Raw genomic sequence first — 21,933 nt, forward strand, 5'->3', positions numbered from 1 at the left:
GAATAACCCCAAAAGCTTCGCAGAATCTTTGTACTCAAGGGGATGACCATAAAATGATAAAGAGGGACGAAGAACGACCCGTTTCCGAATAAAAGTCATGGCACAAGTCTTAGTAGTAGAGAACTTGAAGCCATGATCGGTGGCCCAAGACGACCCGTCATCAATTGCAAATTGATGCCGGCATTGAAGGAGAGGCGAATCATCACCGTGACAGCAAAGGGTAAGATCATCGACAAAGAACGGAGAAGACGCCTGTTATGAACCCAAGTCCATCGTCAGAGCACAGAGTAGCAACATCAACGCCATTTGTGAGTCCGCTCCCGAAACCCCCACTAACTGGACGACGCCATCGAGTAGTGACAAGACTATACCAGCCAGAAATGCTAGATTCTTGTCCAAGTAGCTCGGGAGGTAGCTGGGGCTGACCTCTGGTGAGGTGGTGCCTAGAAAATCTGCGCCATCTCGAGGAAAAAGATGTACATTTATGTCAGGGTCCGTAAGTGTTGTTTACTAGTGTCCCAGAGTACTGATGACGTGTCTGTATTCACAGAGTCGACGTAGGGCTGCTGTGATACAAGGACAGTCAGTCTACCCAGGGCATCCAAGGTCTCTACACCAGTCTGCTTTACGGAAGCAGTACGCCGCCGCCGGAAGAGAACTGAAGTGTTCTACTGTCTGCCTGTGGAGTGGCAGTGACGGGGTTCGCCGAACCCGGGGCTGGCTAATAGAAGAGACGACTGACCCCGGTGCTGAAAAGGAGAGTAACCAGCGAGTTGCACGAAGCTCCTGCCTAGGGCTTGCTACCCTAGTATTTGCACGTGAAGTGGCCCAGCAGCACGAGGCTGAAGGTATCTGCCAGCACCAGGCTGGACTGTGATTGTGGGCCTTCACGAGGAAGCACGTAGTGAGACTGGTTTGGCTGGCCCGTGGCCAGGGTAGACTCATTGTTGTTTCCCGGTACCTGCTGAGGATAGTACTACGGATGAGGAAACACGGTAGCTTACACGACTGCATCACCAGCATCAAAGAGCGCTTAGTGTTCCATGAGACACTTTTGTAAATATTAGGTGTACTAATACTTTTGTTCGGATTATATACGAGGTGATGGAAAAAGTAATCATATGTAAATATATCGGCATTTTATGAAGTGTAGTATTTAATGCACCCCCCTTTCTGTTTTACTTGCATTACCGAGCTCACTCCTTGAAAGCCTCTACTAACTTGAGGCCGGATACCAGACCTTTAGTACCACCAGAAAAGAACCCAGTTGCGACCCATTGTGGCCGTAACAACGCCTGAAAGAAGAGAGGAAAGACGACCACTGAGGGCAACCAGAAAAAGAGTAGTGCTCAGAACACTACTCTGGGGCACACCACATTGCTGAAAAGAGGCTGAGAGAGCGGTACCAAGCCTCACCCAAAAGGAACGACGAGAGGGAAAGCTACGGAGAAAGAGGGGGAGACGACCACGAAGGACAAAAGATTGAAGCTGGGATAAATAATGATATCGCACAGGAGAAGGTTGGATGGGCCTCACGGCACATCTGGGGTGTGGAGGCAGCAACGTTCAGGCAGCGAGCCTGGGGAGAAGTGCACTTCGACTTAGAGTGACCTTCGCCTCCACACAAAGGACAGAGAGAGAGTTCTAGAGCAGCGGAGGGCACCATGTCCAAACCTCCAGCACTTATTACAGAGCCGAGGAGAGGGAATGTACTCCTGGACGGAGCACATGGCACAAGCAAGAATGACAGACGGCAGAAGGGTCCTACCATCAAAGGTAACCTTCACAACCTGAAGGGGTTGACCACGAGGGGGGGGGGGAGGGGCCGAGTAACGAGTCTACCTGGAGGCCAGAATTGCCCTAGGCATCGAGGATATGACGAACATCTTCGTGCCAGTCCTGGAGATTCTGAACACCAGTAGCAACATGGGATGGGAGGAGAATAGTGCCAACACTGGCACTCAACCGAGCGTTCTTGGAGACTCGAACAGGGGTTTTGCCAAGACAGGACAAGGCAGTCAAGTGGGAGGCTGCATCCTGAGGAGCAGCAGCAACGACACGTGCACCGAGACGGGTGGGGTGGAAAGTAACAAGAGAAATCAACGGAATCAACAAGGTGTCTATGAAGGGAGAAATCGTCAGGAGGCGCAGAATCAGGAGGGAGGAGATCGAAGTATTTGGCCCACGAAGCGGTACCAGACAAGGTCTGAAACTCATCAGTACGGGACGAGTGCGGCCGTGTCGAGGACGGCGTGAGAATCCCCAGAGAGAGAGAGAATGGGGGGGGGGGTTAAAAAGGCACAGTAGTCACAACTAGAGACTGAGCCGTGCCTGGAAACGAGGTGGTTACCACTGGGGGCTTGGGCTCGACCCAACCACAGAGGGAGGGAGGGGAGCCGAGGGGAGTAGTCAGAGGTCAGGAGGAGGAGCAAGGTCGGGTCCCAATGCAATAGAAGGAGTGTCTACAGAGTCCGGTCTGTAGCCGAAAAGAAAAACATTCATGAATGTGCCCCCATACCCACCATGGAGCCACAATTAGAGGCAGGACACCCAACAAGATGATGTCGCCGATCATGTCGGGGCTCCCTAGGGGTGCGTCGTGAGTATACGCCCCACAAACGCCACCTTAAGAACCGTGAGTCCGTCGAGATCGGGTTCAGTGACGAAAGGATTGACAAAAGGTTCCCCTTGCTCTCTCTTTGTTGGGTACTACAGTTCTACGGTTGCAAGAGTATTCCTCCTCAAGCACCCAGGTGTCAAAACAGAAGTAGTTCAAAAGAATAACCAAAAGGTCGGCAGGAAACGACAAGCAGATAGGAGAAGAGGGGGGGGGGGAGAAAAACGAAACATAAGGAAAAGGAAAAGCGATCCGGCACAATTGGAGAAGACAGCATATGCAACTGATGACTACACTCCAGATGTGACTAACCCATACTGCCAGGAGCCCTATGAAACTGGTGTATGGGAGACCTTAACCACTCGACCATCATGACCGTACAAAATATGGTCGTGAAAACTTCGAGATCTCATAAAAATTTACAATAAGAATCAGCAGCATTTGTCTGAAGCTGATGTCACAGAAGGATGCCAGTTTCAACAATTTATTGTTTCATCAAAACACAAATGGTATTTAACTACACAAGATTTAATGAATCGTTAATTTTCTTAGCATTTTCCAGACCAATAACAATATTCCGCATCCATAATATGTCACTTTCTCTTTGCTTAATTTTAAAGTAAAATTTCTGTACCAAATATTTATATATTATTTGTATTATACCGTTATATATGGAAAGACTGCAATACCATTAAATTGAGTCTTTTTAAAAGGTAAATTTTATAGGTAAGATTTTTAATGATGTTTAATTACAGATGATTGCCATTATGATTTGGCAATTACATATTTTCGTTTTGCATTATAGTGTCCCTGACTGAAAAAAGAAGTGCAGTGGAAAAGTTTGAGCTCCAGACGACATGTAGAGAGCAGCAACCACTTACAACTCAAGAAATGATAAGATACCGACAGTACTACAAGAAGAAACAGGACAAACTATCCGAGTATATTCAAGAATTACAATGTGATTATTTCCCTTCATGTCTTCTTGAGGTTATCTTGAGATGATTTCGGGGCTTTAGTGTCCCCGCGGCCCGGTCCTCGACCAGGCCTCCACCCCCAGGAAGCAGCCCGTGATAGCTGACTAACACCCAGGTACCTATTTACTGCTAGGTAACAGGGGCATAGGGTGAAAGAAACTCTGCCCATTGTTTCTCGCCGGCGCCTGGGGTCGAACCCAGGACCACAGGATCGCAAGTCCAGCGTGCTGTCCGCTCGGCCGACCGGCTCCCAAGGTAAAAAATGTCTTGTCTCTGCAAGGTAAAAAATTTAAAATACCTTTTGCAGTTTAGAATCTTCAAAACACTCATCTCATTTTAATATGTTCAATTAGTAAGAAAATACGCAAGATTGCCATCACCTTTCAGATTTCTATTATAAAACACTTCCATTTTCATGAGTGGTACTGTGGAAAATATTGCTTTAATTATTATTTGTATCCTTCTGTCAGACTTAATCTATACTTTTATACATTTCAATTGCATATAACTAAATAGGTATAATATATATTTTATCCAAAGATGTTTTAAATATTGTATTATAGGATTGTAACACGTACACCATTAAAAATACAATTCTGTCAAAAGAGGAGAAACGTGGATTGGCTCTTGAAGCATGGTCCAAAGCTATGTGCTGACAGGCTCTCTGAAGCCAAACATTAATTAAGCTCCTACCAACCAAATGAGGTCTATGAGCCTTTCTTAGAGCTCTTAGAAAGTGAAGAAGATGAAGACATGTATTTAGAAAATGAATAGATACAAGTGAGCAAATCCACAAGGCGTGATGAGGCTTTGAACCTTTGTTCGAGAGGATCCCAGACGCACCTTAATCGACTGCGCTACAGCATGGTAAAAGAATTGCAACCGTGAGTTCAAATGACCCCTCACAGCTCCTGCAGACTCTCCGAGACGCAAAGTACGGGCGAAAAGGTAGAATAGCTAATTGAAGGAACTGGGGTGCATGGGGGAATTGTGTAAAACCCTGGTTTGTGTGTCTGATAGACTGCAGGATCAGCGAGAGGTCAGTTGAACTCCCAGTTTCAACTCTTTTACCATGTCGTAGCATAGTCGATTAAGGCACATCTGGGATCCTCTCTGACATAGGTTAACCCTCATCACGGCCCTTGTGGATTTGTTCTTTTGAGGCATCACACTATTGTGACGTGTGTGTAGAGATAGATACAAGGTAGGCTCCTCCATTTTTAATTTCTTAGAAAATAGCTTACTATTGTTCTGTTGCTTGGTTACATGAATTGACCACACACAAATTATGTTGCTTGGTTACAGAGATGCTTAACTACATGAATTTTGTTGCTCATTCATAAGCCCATTATGACCCTCTAAAAATTTCTGCTGCCACCCACAGGATGGGTATGCTGTGCATAATAACAAACTGAACTAATCTTATGTATGCATATACTTTTGTCTATTACCAAAATAAAACAATTATATTTAAATATTTTCCCCATGCTGTGTTTTGCTCAACCCTCAGAAGTAAGTAACTATCAACAAGAAGGCACCAAACTGGGAAGGCTATGTAGCACCATCAAATGTGCGGGATAATCAGAGGGCGCTAAATATCACCAAGGATGCCAATACGAGAACAAAAACGCACAAGGCGAACGATATCAAAAGTATCAGTCACCAAGAATTCTATTGAGGGACAAGTGACAGCGAGGGGCGGCCGGAAAGCAAGACACGCTCGTCCTGGAAGTCAGGACATTCAAGGAGGACATGCACGACCGTAAGAGGGACAATGCAACTAGGACAATAAGGAGCAGAGCGGCGCTCCATCAAGTGACCATGGGTTAAGCGAGTATGGCCAATATGCAACCTCGCCAGAGCCGTTTCCCAACGCCGGTTACGGTGGTAGGAGGACGGCCACGAGGAAACGCAACATTTAAGAGTACGTAGTTTGTTACGAGTAACAGACGACCAAGAAGCCTGCCAACGGGTAAGGACGGAGGAATGGATAACCGGGTAAAAGTCGGAATATGGAATACCTTTACGAGAGATAGGACAAGAGCGGACAGCTTCCTTGGTGGCAGCATCCGCACACATTTAAAGACACCAATATGGCTGGGAACCCAACAAAACTCAACCGACTTAAATTTACTGTGAACAAGAAACAGCCAATGCTGGATCTCGACAACTACTGGATGAACCGGATTAAAGGACCCGAGAGCCATGAGGGCACTACGAGAGTCAACAACAACTGCGAAGGAAGACTGACAACGAGAAATCAGGAGACCAAGCATAGAGAGTAGCATAAAGCTCTGCTGTAAAGATGCTAGTCTCCGGAGGTAAGCGACACATAGAAGTGCGATCAGGAAAAACAACAGTAGCCAACACCGTCCGCAGACTTAGACCCATCGGTGAAGACAGAAACGGAGCGGGAGTGAGAAGAAAAGTGCTCAAGGAAAAGGCGTTTTAGAACCATAGGAGGAGTAAAAGCTTTAGTGATACGGGTCAAGGGAGTACAAAACCGCGGAAGAGGGACTCTCCATGGGGGCAAAGAAGGAACAACACGAGGAGAAACATTAGAAATACGAACGGAAAGATAATCCTGGAGGCGAGATAACCGGACAGAAAGAGGGAGGTGGTGAAGAGGAACAGGAACCGCAGGAGGAGTAAAAGTTAAAGCACGACAGAGGCGAGAGGAAGGATGTTGTAAGGACCGCGCAAGATAGCGAAGACGGTAGCGATCACGGCGGTCATCGAGAGACAGGAAGCCGGTGTCAACATACAAGCTAAGGACGGGAGTCTAACGAAAGGCACCAGAACTGAAGCGCAACCCAGTATGGTGCAAAGCATCAAGACAGCAAAGAGTAGGAGAAGCAGACGAATAAGCAGGGCAACCATAATCGAGCTTAGACAGGACGAGAGAGGAATGTAAAGCAAGGAGAGTGCGCCTATCTGCCCCCCAAGAAGTATGGGACAAGACCCGAAGGAGGGTAAGGGCCTTAGAGCACTCAACACGGAGGGAAGAGATATGGGGAGACCAAGACAAACGAGTGTCAAGGAATAACCCCAAAAGCTTCGCGGAATCTTTGTATTCAAGGGGATGACCATAAAGTGACAGAGGGACGAAGAATGACCCGTTTCCGCGTAAAAGTCATGGCACAAGTCTTATAAGTAGAGAACTTGAAGCCATGATCGGTGGCCCAAGACGACACGGCATCAATTGCAAGTTGAAGCCGGCGCTGAAGGAGAGGCGAATCATCACCCTGACAGCAAAGGGCAAGATCATCGACAGAGAGCGGAGAAGACACCTGAAGGGAGAGAGGAAAGAAGACCATTGAGGGCAACCAGAAAAAGAGTAGTGCTCAGAACACTACCCTGGGGCACACCTTCGTATTGCTGAAAAGAGGGAGAGAGAGCAGTACCAAGGCGCACCCGAAAGGAACGACGAGAGAGGAAGCTGTGGAGAAAGAGGGAGATGACCACTGTTGGAAATTTCCAAAACTAATACAATACTGTTGTATTATTATTAATTACTAAAATATACTAATTACTGTAGTAACTAAAATTAACTAACAGTAGTGTTCACATGAACTAATAATTGTATCTGTACAATAATGCTGGAATTCTTACGTAACCAAGCACCAGTATTGCGTCAGATTCTACCTAGTTAAACACATTTATATCAAGTGTGTTAGAGAATTGAATGTGATTCTCTAAAATCATCAGTATTCCGTGTGATAATTATTTACAGATAACATGAATCCCAAATAATGCCAAATCGAGAGTTTTTAGTTACAATTGTTATCAAGTAATAAATTTACCGTCACACGTGAATGCCATGGGGAAAACTAAAATCATCTCCATTTCCTGTTTACCACCGTAAGACGAGAAAGTAATAATATTTAGCTCCCTAGAATTACAACCCAGTCTTTATCAAAGCATTTTAGCCACAACTGCGCGAAGTAATATTATTCGTGATAAATAATTTGTGGCAAATGCAGGACGCGAAGGGGAGAGATAGACGCCATTGTGTTGTGGACTGCAGCTCGAGGAGAAGTAGCCAGTGTGCGGCGTGAAGACTTGTTGCGGAATTGAACAACTAGTTTTGGTGTCAGAGTAAGACACGTTACGGTGAAGTTGTCAGCAAGATTTAACCTGATACTCATCACAGAACTAGTTAATTTGTTCTACGTGATCCGTCGTGACCGGCCAAATAAGCGCGTCGACATCCAAGCCAAGCTAGCCACCACGTGTTCGCCATTGTGAAAGAGCTTGGGACGCGGTTTCGGCAAGCCTCAACTTATTCAGTACTCTTTTAGCTAAGTATATATAACTCCCTTTTGATGCATCATTAGAGATCGCATAGGGCAGGGTAGCTTGTTACATCGAGCAACTTAAACAAAACCCATGTTAGTACTCTAAATTAATTTATTTCCATTTCTTTGAATATAGATATTTAGTAGCCTAGTACATTGCTACGTAATATCCCTTAAATTACAGCTCGCGTGTGAGGAATCCACGAGCTGTTACTTTACCCATGTTATTCATCTCCCAGTGTTCTACGAGGAATTCCGGAGATCTCGAGGATGATTCGTAACTGATGTCTTTGAAAACGTCTTCAAGCTAAGACTTTTCGTATTTCTTTAATTATTCAAATTATCAGTATTTTAGTTATCATTTATGGAATGCTGTACACTGGAGATAATACGTGTTTATTATAATGATTAATTTCTGATGTTAATGATCTATATATTTATTGGTGATAAATTTTCTATTGATTCTTTAATTGGTCATAAGATTAGGTTATTACACAATGAACTGGTGCACGAACCACACTAGTTCCTAGACATGTATGAAGTTCTAGCAATAACCCCCCAATGTAGGTGTTTGAGGCTTTGATTCAAGTAAATTATTTATACAGCCCATTAATTACTTAAGTGATTATATTTCCTAATATTTATCCATAGACACTGGTTCTTCTAGGAATTTCTAAATCACTTTTTATTAGTTTCCCTCTTTACTATAAAAGCGGGTGGTCCTTCGTAATTGATTATATTACTTTAATAATTAAATAAATAGAGTCAAGCCCCAAATGTCCCACAACCACGAAGGCCAAAAGAATGAAGTTGAGATAGAATATGATATCGCGAAGTGGTGTCGTAAGCCTTTTCCAGGTCAAAAAGGACGGCAACAACGGAGGTCTTCGCAGCAAAAGCAGTACGAATATAGACCTCCAAGTTCACCAGGACATCTGTCGTGCTGCGGCACTTGCGGAAACCAAATTGAGAAGGGGAGAGGTGGTGATTGTGTTCCAGGAACCACATCAGACGAACGTTAACCATACGTTCAAAGAGTTTGCAGACAACTTGCGAGAGCAATAGAGCGAAAGTCCTTAGGGGAAGTACCCAGAGACCCCGGTTTGCGAACAGGGAGGACAACGGCATCGAGCCAGTCCTCAGGGACTGACGACGACTCCCAGATCCGATTATACAGACTCAGTAAATACTGAGACGTGCACGGAGGGAGATGGCGAAGCATCTCATAATGAATACCATCGGAGCCCGCCGCCGTAGAACCGCAGAGGGCCAGGGCAGAACGAAGTTCAGAGAGAGAGAAGGGATCATTATAGGGAAGCTGAAGACGAGTGCAGAAATCTAAAGGACGAGACTCAAGGACAGGTTTACGAAGAAGGAAAGATTGGGGAAGATGAAGACCAGAGCTAACAGAAGAAAAGTGGGAACCCAGTTCGGAAGCGACTTGCAACGGGTCCGCCACAAGTGAATCATGGAGGTGAAGGACCGGTGAAACATCGGGAACGAACTTACCCGCTATCTTGCGGATACGCTTTCAGATCTGGGGCAGAGGAGTTTCGGACAATTGTTGAGAGATAAGATGCCCAACATTCACGTTTAGCCGTACGGATGGCCCTACGGGCCACCGCACTCGCTTTCCGAAAGAAAAGAAAAGAATCTGCCGTCTGCCGACAGCGGTGCCTCTTCCAGGCTGCACGCTTACAGCGGACAGCCCGAGCACAGTCCGCATTCCACCAGGGAACGCACTTTCGTGGACCTCGAGAGGAAGAGCGAGGAATAGAGCGGAGGGCAGCATCGAAGACTTATGAAAAAGGAGGAGGGCGCAAGGGAGAGGCAGAAAGGAGAGGTCAGAGAGCAGCACTGAGGGTAAATAGGTTCCAGTCCGCTTTAGCCTAGGAAAAGAGTGAAGGGCGAAAAGAGAAAAAGGAAACAAGGATGGGGAAATGGTCACTGCCATGGAGGTCATCAAGAACCTGCCACTTGAAATCTAAGTAAAGAGAAGAAGAGCAGAGAGAAGGATCAAGACAAGAAAGGGTGCGAGTCCAAGAGTCCAAATGAGTGGGCTCACCAGAATTCAGAAGAGACAGGGAAGAAGAGAGGAGAAACGGCTCAAGAAGGCGACCCCGGGTATTCGTCAGAACGTCACCCCAAAGAGAATGACGACAATTGAAGTCACCCAGCAGGAGCACAGGCTCCGGCAGGGAGACTAGGAGGTGTTTCAAATCAGGAAGAGAAAGCGGGACACTCGGGGGGAGATAAATGGAACAAACAGTGTACCATTTCCCCACAAAGACACGAGCAGCAGAACAATGGAGAGGTGAAGGAAAAAGTAAGGGGACAAAGGGAACATCAGCGCGAATCAAGAGAGCAGAAGAATTAGAAGCCCCAGCAATGGCTGGGGGGGGGGGGAGGAGAGAAAGGAATAGGCACGAAAACGATCAGGACGAGCACCAAGCATCGGCTCCTGGAGACAGACACAAAGGGGCGAAAACCGCGAAATCAGAAGTTGGAGTTAGAGGAAATTAGCGTAATAACCTCGAACGTTCCATTGAAGAATGGACAACGACGAGAAGAGAGAGGACAAAAACAGAACAAGGAAGAAACAAAGGCGAAAGAGCAACAGAGCACGTTAAAGAATATCAGGGTCGGGATCAGGGTCAGCAAAGTCAGGGTTAGGGGGCATGGGTAAACTGAGCAAAGACGGAGGGAAGGAAACGGGAGAACAGATCAGAGGTGGGCGGGCGGGGTCCGGAGAAGGAGGAGGAAGGAGGAGGAGGAGACAATGGAGAGGAGCAGGCAAGGACAGCAGCAGGAAGAGGAGGGGTAGAAAGAGGGGAGCGTACCTCAGCAAGGGCAGCAACTGAGAGGGAAGCGGGGGCTAAAGAAACCTCCATAGCAGGAACAGGGGGCGCAACCACCGAAATGGGAGGGGAAGGAGCGAGAGAGGCAGAAGTAGGGGCCGAGGAAGAAAGCGAAACCTTTTTACCCGCCGGGGAGGAGGAAGCAGAGGAGCCAGGTTTACGCTTCTGACGTAAAGAGACAGGCGTTCCAGCAACCAAGTACTGGGCAACGGATTCTAGCATCTCAACAGGAGAAGCTGAACGAGAGCACACATGACGGCCGTTTGGAGAGCGATGGACATCAGCCCGCACCGACAGGCGGCGGGGAGAGACAAGAGACGGAGGGGAAGGATGGGAAGGAGGGAGACGAGGAAGAAGACACAGGAGACACGACAGACCGGGTAGAAGGGGAACCCCAGACAGAGGACCAGGAGGAGGATCCTTCGGGAGAGAACGCAAAGGAACAGAGGAGGGGGCAGTGGGCGCATCAGGGTCCAAGGCCCGGAAACGGTTGTGAGTCTGAGGAAGGCGGGAAGGACGAGGAGAGGAAGAGCGCAACACGCGAGCATAAGAGATATTAGCATAAGGCGGGAGCCGGCGAACCTGGCGTCTCGCCTCAGGAAAAGATAAACGCTCCCGGTGCTTCAAGTTGAGGACGGCTGCCTCAAGCTTGTAATGGACACACGCACGGGAGAAGGCAGGATGGGCCTCACCGCAGTTGAGGCAACGAGCCTGGGGAGAAGTGCACTATGACAGAGTGACCATCGCCACCACACAAAGGACAGTGACAGTCAGTCCCGGAGCAGCGGAGGGCACCATGCCCAAACCTCCAGCACTTGTTGCAGAGCCGAGGAGAAGGAATGTACTCCTGGACAGAGCACCTGGCACCAGCAAGAATGACAGAGGGTGGAAGGGTCCTACCATCAAAGGTAATCTTCACAACCCGGAGGGGTTGACGGCGACTACCACAAGGGGGACGAGTATACGTGTCCACCTGGAGAATAGAATGGCCCTGGGCAGCAAGGATATGTCGAATATCGTCGTGGCAGTCGCGCAGGTCCCGAACACCGGTCGCAACATGGGGCGTGAGCAAAATAGTGCCAACACTGGCATTCAACCGAGCGTTCTTCGAGACCCGAACAGGGGTCTCGCCAAGGCAGGATAAGGCAGCCAAGCGGGAAGCAGCAGCAACGACACGTGTACCGAGACGAGTGGGGTTGAAAGTAATGGAGGCATCCACGGAATCAACGAGATGTCGATGGAGGGAGAAATCGTCAGCAGGCGCAGAATCAAGAGGGAGGAGATAAAAATATTTGGCCCACGAAGCGGGACCAAACAAGGCTTGATAGGTAGCAGAACTGGAAGGAATCGAGCGAGGGCGGCCGTGACGAGGACGGCGGTGAGAACCCCCAGAGAGAGAGGGGTTAAAAGGCGCAGTAGTTACAACTAGAGAAGGAGCCGCGCCAGGGGACGAGGTAGTCACCACTGGGGGCTTGGGGCTCGACCCAAGCCCAGAGGAGGGAGGGGAGCCAGGGGAAGGAGTCAGAGAGGCCAAAGGAGGAGCAAGGTCGGGGCCCCAATGCAGCGGAGGCTACAGAGCCCGGTCTTCCCAAAACCGACCGACTCGGGGGCATGGTCGCCCACCCCACGAGCCTGAGAAGGTAAACCAGAAGCAGCCGAAACAGGGGTTATCATTACGAAAAGAAGAATTCATTCACGAATGTGCCCCCACACCCACCATGGAGCCACAATTAGAGGCAGGACACCCAACAAGAAGCTATCGCCGATCTTGCCGGGGCCTCCTAGGGGTGCGTCGCGAGTATACGCCCCACAAACGCCACGTTAAGAAACCGACAGTCCGTCGAGATCGGGTTCAGTGACGAAAGGGGAATTGACAAAAGGTTCCCCTCGCTCTCGACGTCGGGTACTACAGTTCTACGTGCAAGAGTATGCCTCCTCAAGCACCCGGGCGCCAAAATAGAAGAAGTCCAAGGGAAGAACGAGCAAAAGGTCGGCAGGAAACGGCAAGCAGATAGGAGAAGAGGGGGGTGAAAGACGAAACAGAAGGAAAAGGAAAAGATGCCGAGCAGAATTGGAGAGGACGGCAGCAGGAGCACAAGGCTAGAAAAGGACAGAGGACTGTCCCAAGGAGCATGACACTCCGACAGCCGCCCACTAAGCCCCCACACGGCGACAACGAGCTGAGCGGGGAGGGGGCAAGTCATGAAAGTTATTCCCAGAGCTATCAAAGTTGTTCTATAAGATATCTTCATTCATCAAAGTTATTCTCAGAGTCATCAAAGGTGATCTCTAACTCACCTTCGTTCATCAAAAGTTGTTCTCTAAGACATCTTCAGGCACAAAACTTCTCCAAAAATGTAACTAGTTCAGCTTTTCATATTAAACTTTCACTGTTAAAATATATTTTCTTAGAAACTTTACCTTTAAAACTTTTCTCTGTACAACACTGCTTAAACCTACCTAACCTATTCTCCCCACCCAATGTTACTTACCTAACATAACGTTCCTAAACCCAACCTAGCTTACATAACCTAACTAACCCTAACCTAACTTACCTATCCTAACTCAGCTAACCTAACCTATCCTAACTTACCCTAACCTAACAACCTATCTTAACCTAACCTACCTAGCCAAACTTAAATTACTTAAATTAACCTAACTTACGTAACAAACCTTACCCAAACTGACATAACCTAACTTACCTAGTCAACCTCACCAAACCAGACATGACCTAACTTACATAATTATTCCTGCTTGTCTTGTGTGTTTCGTCAATGTCTCATTTGTTCGTTTCAATTGTTATTTTTCTCAAATGGTCATTTATTCATTTCAAGTGCTATTTGTTAAAAGATTGGGTATTTATGCATTTCAAAGGATTTTTGTTATATATGGGCATTTACTCGTTTCAAGGGTTAATTTCTCAAATGGTCATTTTTGCATTTCAAGGGTTATATGATAAATGTCATCAAGTTGCTCATAAGTTGTATTTATTATGTTTGTAATAATTGTCTTATTTATCCACCCTTTAACCTAGCCTCTTGTGATCTTAGTGTATTTATTAGGTTTTTTATCGTATGTTCTTATTCCCCTCCCTTTAACCTAACCTTTCAGATGTAATTTGTTTATTGTGTTGTATGTATATGTTGATTATATGATCCTTTTCCTAACCTTTCAGATGTAGTTTTGTTTCTCCTTTTTGTATATTTTCCCCAAACCCACCATCCCACTTAACCTACCTTCCTTCTTTTACTTTGTTTTTCCTACGCCTTCTCTCCTCCCCCCCCCCTTTTTCTCTATCTTCATCCTTGTAACTCCCTTTCCTCTCCCTCTCCCGTATTCTCTCTTCCTCCCCCTCTCTCATTTGCTGCAATGCTCTTATTTTTCTCAAATTCGAGTCTTAATGCTCCCATGCTCTCACTCTCATTCTCCCTCCTCTTTTCTCTCTTACTCCATGCTCTCACTCCCTCGCTCTCTTGTTTTTCTCAATTTCAAGTCTTAGTAGATCTGATTCTTTACTAAAGACTAAGTCGGGGAGATAAGGGTGTTTAAGATGAGAAGGTAAGGGAGGGAAAGGGTAAGGTGAGATTTTGACTGTGATTATTGCTTACTTGGGTAAACAAAAGGTATTGAAGGTAAGGTGTTATATGACTGTGAATATTACATAGCCGAGTACAAAAAGGGTATTAAAGGCCATGATGTTTACTTTGATAGACTGGAGAGGGACTTTATCTGAATCAATTTTGATGAACATTGAACTAAGGTGGAGGACATGAGCTGAATGTTGGTTAATGACTATTTTACCACATTAGACATAGTGATCTTAAATTTCAGGGGAATTGCTCTGATAATAAAGAACAAGTACAAATAAGCTAAGGCAGTTGACGTGTGCTAGAGTTTGGCAAGTGTTCGGAACTATTTTACTATGTCTGAAAATGCGGCAGTTACAAATTTCTAGGAAAATTAGTCTGTTACTAAAGAACTTGTACAAATGAACTAAGGTAGGGGGGGGGGCACATGAGCTAGAGCTCGGTAATTGACGATCTTATTTACTGTGTCTGAAATACAGCGGGTTTAAATTTCAGGGAAATTGATTTGTGACGGGGTTAAACTAAGGATTTGTTAAAGAAATTACGGGGATAAACTAAGGCTGAGGACAAGAGCTGGAGCTTGCTTACTGACTTCATATATTTTACTGCGTCTGAAATAAGACTTTAAAATTTCAGGGAAATTCATAGGTTAATATTGAAACTACACTTATAAATGCGGACTAACAAATTTTGGTCTGGAAATGGTCTCTGATGAAAATTGGTCTCTGAATATTTCTGGGGGCTTCAAACTGTACTGTTAATTTTTTGCTGTTTATTGGACTGACAATATTTTAATTTCCTCCATAAAAACTAAGAATGCAGGATTACGTAAAACTGAAATATTTTGGTTTCAAAGCGGTATGACAAATTTTTGGTATAAAATGGACTCTGATGATAATTGGTTTGAAAATGGACTGACGAATTTTGCTCACAAAGTGGACTGACTAATTTTCGTAAATTACAGGACTGAATATTTTAGGGGACAAACTGGACTCTGAAGAATTTCTGTCTATAACTGGACTCCAGTGACTTTTCGGAATGAGCTAGTCTCTGCCTAATTTCTGTAGATTACAGGACTGAATATTTTTTGGCACAAGCTGCACTCTGAAGAATTTTGCTCGCAAAGTGGACTCTGGAGAATTTAGGTTATCAAGAGGACTCAATTTTCAGGGTAAAACTCGACTGATTATTTTCAGGCATAAACTGCACTCTGATGAATTAAAGTCATGACTAAGATGCCTGTTTTCCTTAACAAAACGTCTAAGACAATATTCTCAGAAAATGGTCTTTACAAAATTTGGTCATAAACGTATAAATAAACTTAAGATTATTTGAAACAAATATTTTCTTAAAACTGAACTCTGAAAATCTGAGTTTTCCCCATAAGAACTGTTAACAAACTTCTATGAAATTATTTTCCTCATAAGAACTCTTAACAAAACTTCTGTGAATATATTCTCAGAAAATGGTCTTTGAAAAATATGAGGTTTTGAAAACTGGTAAAATATGTCTGTAGAGTTTACCTCTAAATGCTGTGTCTTAAAGAAAAAATCTGGAAAAAATCCCCTCTAAGATTTTCCTACTTATTTTCCTCATAAGAACTCTTAAACTTTAAAATCTCAGAAATTATTTTCCTCATAAGAATTCCTTAATTCCAAATTGGTGACTGGACAAATTTACATGGAACACCTGATGCTCTAATGGTGATTTTTCCTGAAAAACGAAAATCACTACGGAGGCTATTTTCCGGGGCCAAAACAAAAAAATCACCACTGGAGCGTCATCCCTACTACTATGGACTACTGGGGAGGAGTCCGAATGGAGCCGGAGCGTCGATCCGCGGACGACCCGAACCCTCCAAAGCACAAACCACACTGCCGCCAACTCCCGCACTGTGCTGTGGGCCCGACGGAAGGACGGACCCCACCGCCCCTGGCCGGCCTGGTGAGCACTGGTCATAAAGCCCCAGCCAAGAGACGACGCGTCCCTGAACACTTCGAGCGAGGGTTCAGGTAGGCGCCAAGGCACTGAACCCCCCCAAAATACGAAGAAGCCGGCGACGCAGCAGCAGAGACAAGGCCCCCGAGGGCCAAACCAGTGATTGCGCGAGAGGCGGAAGGGACGTCCCGAATGAACCAGAACAGCCGACCAAGACAAACCGAATTTGGCGGGTAGCCCATCACCAGGGTTGGGATGGCGAGTCGGCGCCAAGCACTTCAAATTAGAGGGGGAGGGGGTTGGTGCCGAACACCCCGACTAAAAGGGAGGTAAAAGATGCAGTTGTCACAGTGAGAAGTAGCCACTCCAGGTGATGAGGTGGTCACCACTGGGAGCTTGGGGTTCAACCCTACCACAGAGGGGAGTGGAGGGAGTAGTCGGGAGGGTCAAAGGAGTAACTTTGTCTGGGCTCAATATAGTGAGGGCTACAGACACTGGTCTTCCAACACAGTCCGACTCGTGGAAGGAGGGAGTGGTGGGCCTGGTCGCCCACCCCACAAGCCTGGGAAGTTATGAGGATCATTCCACAGCACAAGAAACGAGTAGGTAATAATTACATTCACAAATAAGCCCCCATACCCTCCATAGAGCCACAATTAGAGGATAGGACCCCAAACAAGACAGCCCCACCACCCTCCCCAAGTGGTGCATCGTGATTATACGCCCTGCAATCGCCATCTTAAGAACTATCAGTCCGTCGAGATCGGGTTCAGTAACGAAGGCAAGGATTTGGAATAAAAGCGTCCCCTCGCTCGCAATGTTTTACCACAGTTCTTTGGGCGAGTGCCTCCCCAAACACCCGGGCGTAAAAAGATATGTCCGAAAGAATAATCAAGAATGTCAAAAGGTAGCCGGGAAAGAATTAGAAAAGATGGGGGGTTATCTTGAGATGATTTCGGGTTTTAGTGTCCCCACGGCCCGGTCCTCTACCAGGCCTCCACCCCTAGGAAGCAGCCTGTGACAGCTGACTAACACCCAGGTACCTATTTTACTGCTAGGCAACAGGGGCATAGGGTGAAAGAAACTCTGCTCATTGTTTATCGCCGGTGCCCGGGATCGAACCCGGGACCACATGATCACAAGTCCAGCGTGTTGTCCGCTCGGCCGACCGGTTCCGGGAGGAGGAATGAAAAATGAAACAATGAAGAGGAAACAGCAACCAGCACAATTGGTGAAGACAGCAGGAGCACAAGGCTTCAACAGGAGAACAGGACCTCCCATGGAACATCACACCCCTGCAGCGACCCACCAAGCCCCCTCATGACGACAACAGACTGTAGAGGGTAGGGGGCACCACACTAGTAAAATACCTATTTGATATTCCAAGAGTGCGACTTAACCAAACTAGAAATGCTCTGCAATTCTTGGGACCCAGAATGTGGAATGACTTTCCTAATCATGTCAGATTGTACTCTTCTCAACCAGTTTAAGAAAAATTTTAAGTACTACCTAATAAACTCCATGTAACCTACCTTACGTCCTAAATGTTACTGTTTTGCTATTTTCTAACAACATTGATTATTGACTAACTTCCGATATCCGCCATGCATAAATTGAAAATTGTAGTCTATTTATAGTTAAAATGACTTCTGCTGTTCTGTTTCAATTTCTGTCCTTCCCTACATTATATAATTTTTTTTTTTTTGTTAATTCAATTTATGCTTTGATCAATTAGTTCTAAGTTTCGGTCCATTTCCCACGTTGGCCGAAACTGTTCGTAATAGTGGCTTTAGGCATAGTATGTACTAGCTCTAAAAATTCCACAATGTAATGCATCTTTCATGTATGCACTTTTACCCAAATAATGATTTATTATATACCTTGTTCATAAATTATGTATTTAACAGATTAAAAAACATTGAAGTTTGAAAAGGTACCTACATTTCCCATCCAGCCTGGGCCCACCACCAGTTTTCCTCTGCTCTGGGAGGAGCCAAAGGATACCACTTACCAGGCATACAAAGGCGCCAAATGCTTGTCGATGCAGTTATGGACATTGTCCCGAGTAGTGCTCCCCTTTTAAAAAGTCCTACGGTATTGTACATTCTCTCCCGCCGGTGCAAAGTATTCTCCGTCTTGCACGATCCCAGAGACTACCATACCTTTGAAAATAGCTCCCTCACAAAAAATCCCGCCATTTGGTGGTCCGGTGATCCAAACTGACAACCTACGTTGGTCTCCTTTGCAAGTACAACACCCAAAGCAGGCATGAGGTAGGAGGCCGAGCCAACCCCAGCGGGCTACTTACCACGGCAAGGAGACTTCTTTGTGGGGGGGATTGACTATTAAACTTGCACCTTTATATAGCAAATAATCATTCAGGACTTGCAAATGCAAGTCTACCACTAGACTTGCATTTGCTAATTGCCTATGAAATAAACAGACTTTTTAAAGGTTATTAAGAAGAAAAATTTATGATCTCTATTTATACATGAATGGTGTACAATTGTGCTAACATTCTCAAAAGCATTAAAGATAATTCAGATTCATTTTGGCAATTACTTCCATCTTGAGAGCAGCAGTGAAGGCGTCTAAAGCCGCAACAACATGCGACTCGAGGCCAGTCCCTACGTCACGCCGCTGCCTCACTGATCTCTCACCAAAGGCATTGTCGAAGAACTTTATGACCGGTTTTCTAGTGGGGTCAAATAATGACACGAAGAGCAGCACTCCACCGAGTAGAAAGCCAACCACACTAAAACATTCATCAGGGGGATAAGCAACTTAACACATCAGTAAAGCTGCATTGCTTAAACTGTTCAAAGTATTTAAACTTACAATAGTAATACCGACTCAGTGTATCAAAATTGTGGATGATAGTCACTTTGAACTTTGTTTTATAAGATTAATTTGTGCATGGCAGTAGTTTAAGGCACTGAGTACACAGTAGAAACAAATTTAGCCTGGCAGAAGGGAGGGGGATTGATTGTAAAACAGCCAAATGAACTTTTTTTTTGGCGTTGTCTAGAATCCAGATCACACTAATCTCTGCGTTATACATAGGATGTATGATTTTTAAGTTAAATTAATACTTGCCTCTTGGCAAAGCTTGCACGTTTAGGCATACGGGGAAGATTATTTCTATGGTTACAGTCCTATCTTACGAACAGGACCTCTAAAGTCAATATACAAGGCGAGTTTTCCGATGGCATTCCAATACAAACGGGTGTCCCCCAAGGCTCCATACTAAGGCCAACCTTTTTTCCTGCATTTTTAGCAGATTTGACTAACACCTAACCTGTTCACCTCTCGGCGTACGCCAATGACTTAACATTGTATTATTCAGACACTGCCTTACCTAATAGTCTCAACAATGCAAACAGCACTTTACCACCTCACAGATTGGACAACAATGGGGCCTTCAAGTTAGTACTACCAAAACCTATTATCAGATTAAAAAAAAAAAAAAAAAAAAACCACTTTGTATATCCACCCTCACCATACACAACACTCCCATTCAACACGAACGAGAAAAAATATCTTGACATGCACTTACTCTCCCTTAATTACCTGGAAAGCACGCATTCAACATCTTAAACAGACAACAACCCCGACTTGCCATACTTAAAGCCATCACTGGCACCACCTGGTGAGCACACCATAAAATCTTGCTCCGATTCTATACAACCTACATATGCCTGGCAACAATAGTCTAGTTGGGGGTAAATGCGTCAGCTGCGCTTACTAACTTACAGAGCCTCGAGGTAATAAAATACCATGCGACTTACATGTGGCACAATGCGTTTCACTCCTATCCTTTGACTACGGGGAAACGGGCCTCACAAGCTTAATCACCAAACGAGACTGTGCCAACTGTCATTTTGTACCAATGCTTACCAGATACACCCATACAGATCAAAAATTTACCCAACAGTCAACCCACATAACTTCCGCTTCCCAACCAATCACTCACAACCTTTCCTCACATGGGCTACATTTAACATCAATATAGACCTCTCTCTACTCCAAAACTCTGAAATCCAACTTCCTGTCCCACCTATTCCACCTTTGCTTTATACAACTAATACATTAAAACAACTCTTAAAGACAACATTCCAAAGTCTGAACCAAACTCAGCCATAGCCTCAGTCTTTGTCTCGACAATGAAGAGTTGCTATCCAAATACCACAGCAATTTATACAGATGGATCTCGCATCATGAACAACGTACTCTTTGTCTCTAGCGCTGTATGGATACTGGAATACCATCTCAAGCAGGGATGGCGGTTACCAATCCAACTATTTTCACAGCTGAATTATATGCCTTATATCAAGCTCCAAATAATCTCAACATACCAGTTGGGATAGTGACTCCACGAGCGCGATTCAATTACGTACCTTTCAAAAACGTGCAAGGAGTTTGTCTACCCATGCCAATAACTTCTCCATGAACCCCAAATGAACGGTTATGACACCCCCTAACCAATGGGTCCTAACACTTATTCTCCATAATGAACTTTTAGATCGACTAGCCAAAGCGATGCACAACACGCCTCACATTACTCATCCAATTCCCCATGTTGCACGTTAAGGAGCCTTCAAAAATACCATCACCCAAGATTTTGCAACGAAATAGAAAACGCCGTGCTCACCTTTGTACTATGGATCAATTAAAAAGAAAAGGGAAACTTGGAAACATGTCAGATATAAAAGCAGAGAAATTAATGTAACGATGACCAGATTAAGGCTGGGACACACCAAACTGGTAGCACACATCTCTAAGTACAGAACAGATATCAACGAACTCTGCATCCACTGTCATGTGCTTGAAGCAATCTAACACCATCTCCTTCACTGCTTCCGACATCATAGTGCCAGAGTAAAGTGCCAGAGATAGACAAAACAGTATCACACTTAAAATACCCTTTACCATCGAGCATATATTAGGTGGTGACCATGTGTTACAGGAAAATTACCAAAGTCAAAGCACTGGCTAAATATCTCCAGTCGACCAACAAATTGGGTCACATCTGACCCGCGCCACATTTATATCTGGTGCCACCAACAGTTAAACACTGAAAACAAATGCCTCGTCGCAACACCATGGATCAGCTGACGCCGTAGACAACATACCGCCTTATGGTGCGAAAAGTCTAACATGCACCTCTGTTTTAGTCACCGTTCCTCTTATCTACAACACAAAACAGGCACTTTTGAAACTTCTCATCCTCAATATAATGGCGTCCACCAACATCTGTACTGGTGCAATCATTGAGAGGGCGAAGCCTTCATGCAAACTGCACCTACTGTTAAGAATAATATTTTGTACAGAGTTTCGAATAGTTTATGGCATTTCGGCCAAACCTAAAGATAAATATTTTACGAACTTGTTGACCAGACCACACACTAGAAGGTAAAGGGACGACGACGACTCTGTCCGTCCTGGACCATTCTCCCCACAATCGACTTGAGAATGGTCCAGAACGGACCGCAACGTCGTCGTCCCTTCACCTTCTAGGGTGTGATCTGGTCAACATACTTTAGCCATGTTATTGTGACTCATCGCCTGCATTTAGTAACTTATCAACCAATCTTCAAACGTAACTAGAAATTTAAAGATATGCACTCTTGATAATACTGAATCTACTCGAGAATGGTC

At 45.4% G+C, this 21,933-nt stretch overlaps 1 protein-coding gene and 1 long non-coding RNA gene across 5 annotated transcripts in view; one reads left to right on the forward strand and one right to left on the reverse strand.

The window, feature by feature from the left end:
- Positions 1 to 5,080, forward strand: part of LOC123758386 (uncharacterized) — a 38,987-nt gene extending 33,907 nt beyond the window's left edge. The window contains exon 3 of one of the 2 annotated variants that reach the window (XM_045742736.2): positions 3,423 to 5,080. In XM_045742736.2, coding sequence (XP_045598692.2) covers positions 3,423 to 3,622 — 200 coding nt within the window. In that variant the 3' untranslated portion in view covers positions 3,623 to 5,080. Of the gene's footprint in view, positions 1 to 550; positions 2,277 to 3,422 lie in introns of those variants that run through there. The other variant, XM_069322445.1, reaches the window with a different exon arrangement.
- Positions 1 to 21,933, reverse strand: part of LOC123758526 (uncharacterized) — a 211,427-nt gene that overhangs the window by 26,056 nt on the left and 163,438 nt on the right. Inside the window, exon 3 of one of the 3 annotated variants that reach the window (XR_011228059.1) lies at positions 3,729 to 3,867. The exons of 1 other annotated variant lie outside the window; for it this stretch is intronic. This is a non-coding gene — a long non-coding RNA (uncharacterized lncRNA). Of the gene's footprint in view, positions 1 to 3,728; positions 3,868 to 18,762; positions 19,031 to 21,933 lie in introns of those variants that run through there. One more of the 3 variants, XR_011228058.1, reaches the window with a different exon arrangement.

The sequence above is a fragment of the Procambarus clarkii genome, chromosome 11, assembly GCF_040958095.1.
Source record: "Procambarus clarkii isolate CNS0578487 chromosome 11, FALCON_Pclarkii_2.0, whole genome shotgun sequence".
In the NCBI taxonomy this organism is placed as follows: Eukaryota; Metazoa; Arthropoda; class Malacostraca; order Decapoda; family Cambaridae; genus Procambarus; species Procambarus clarkii.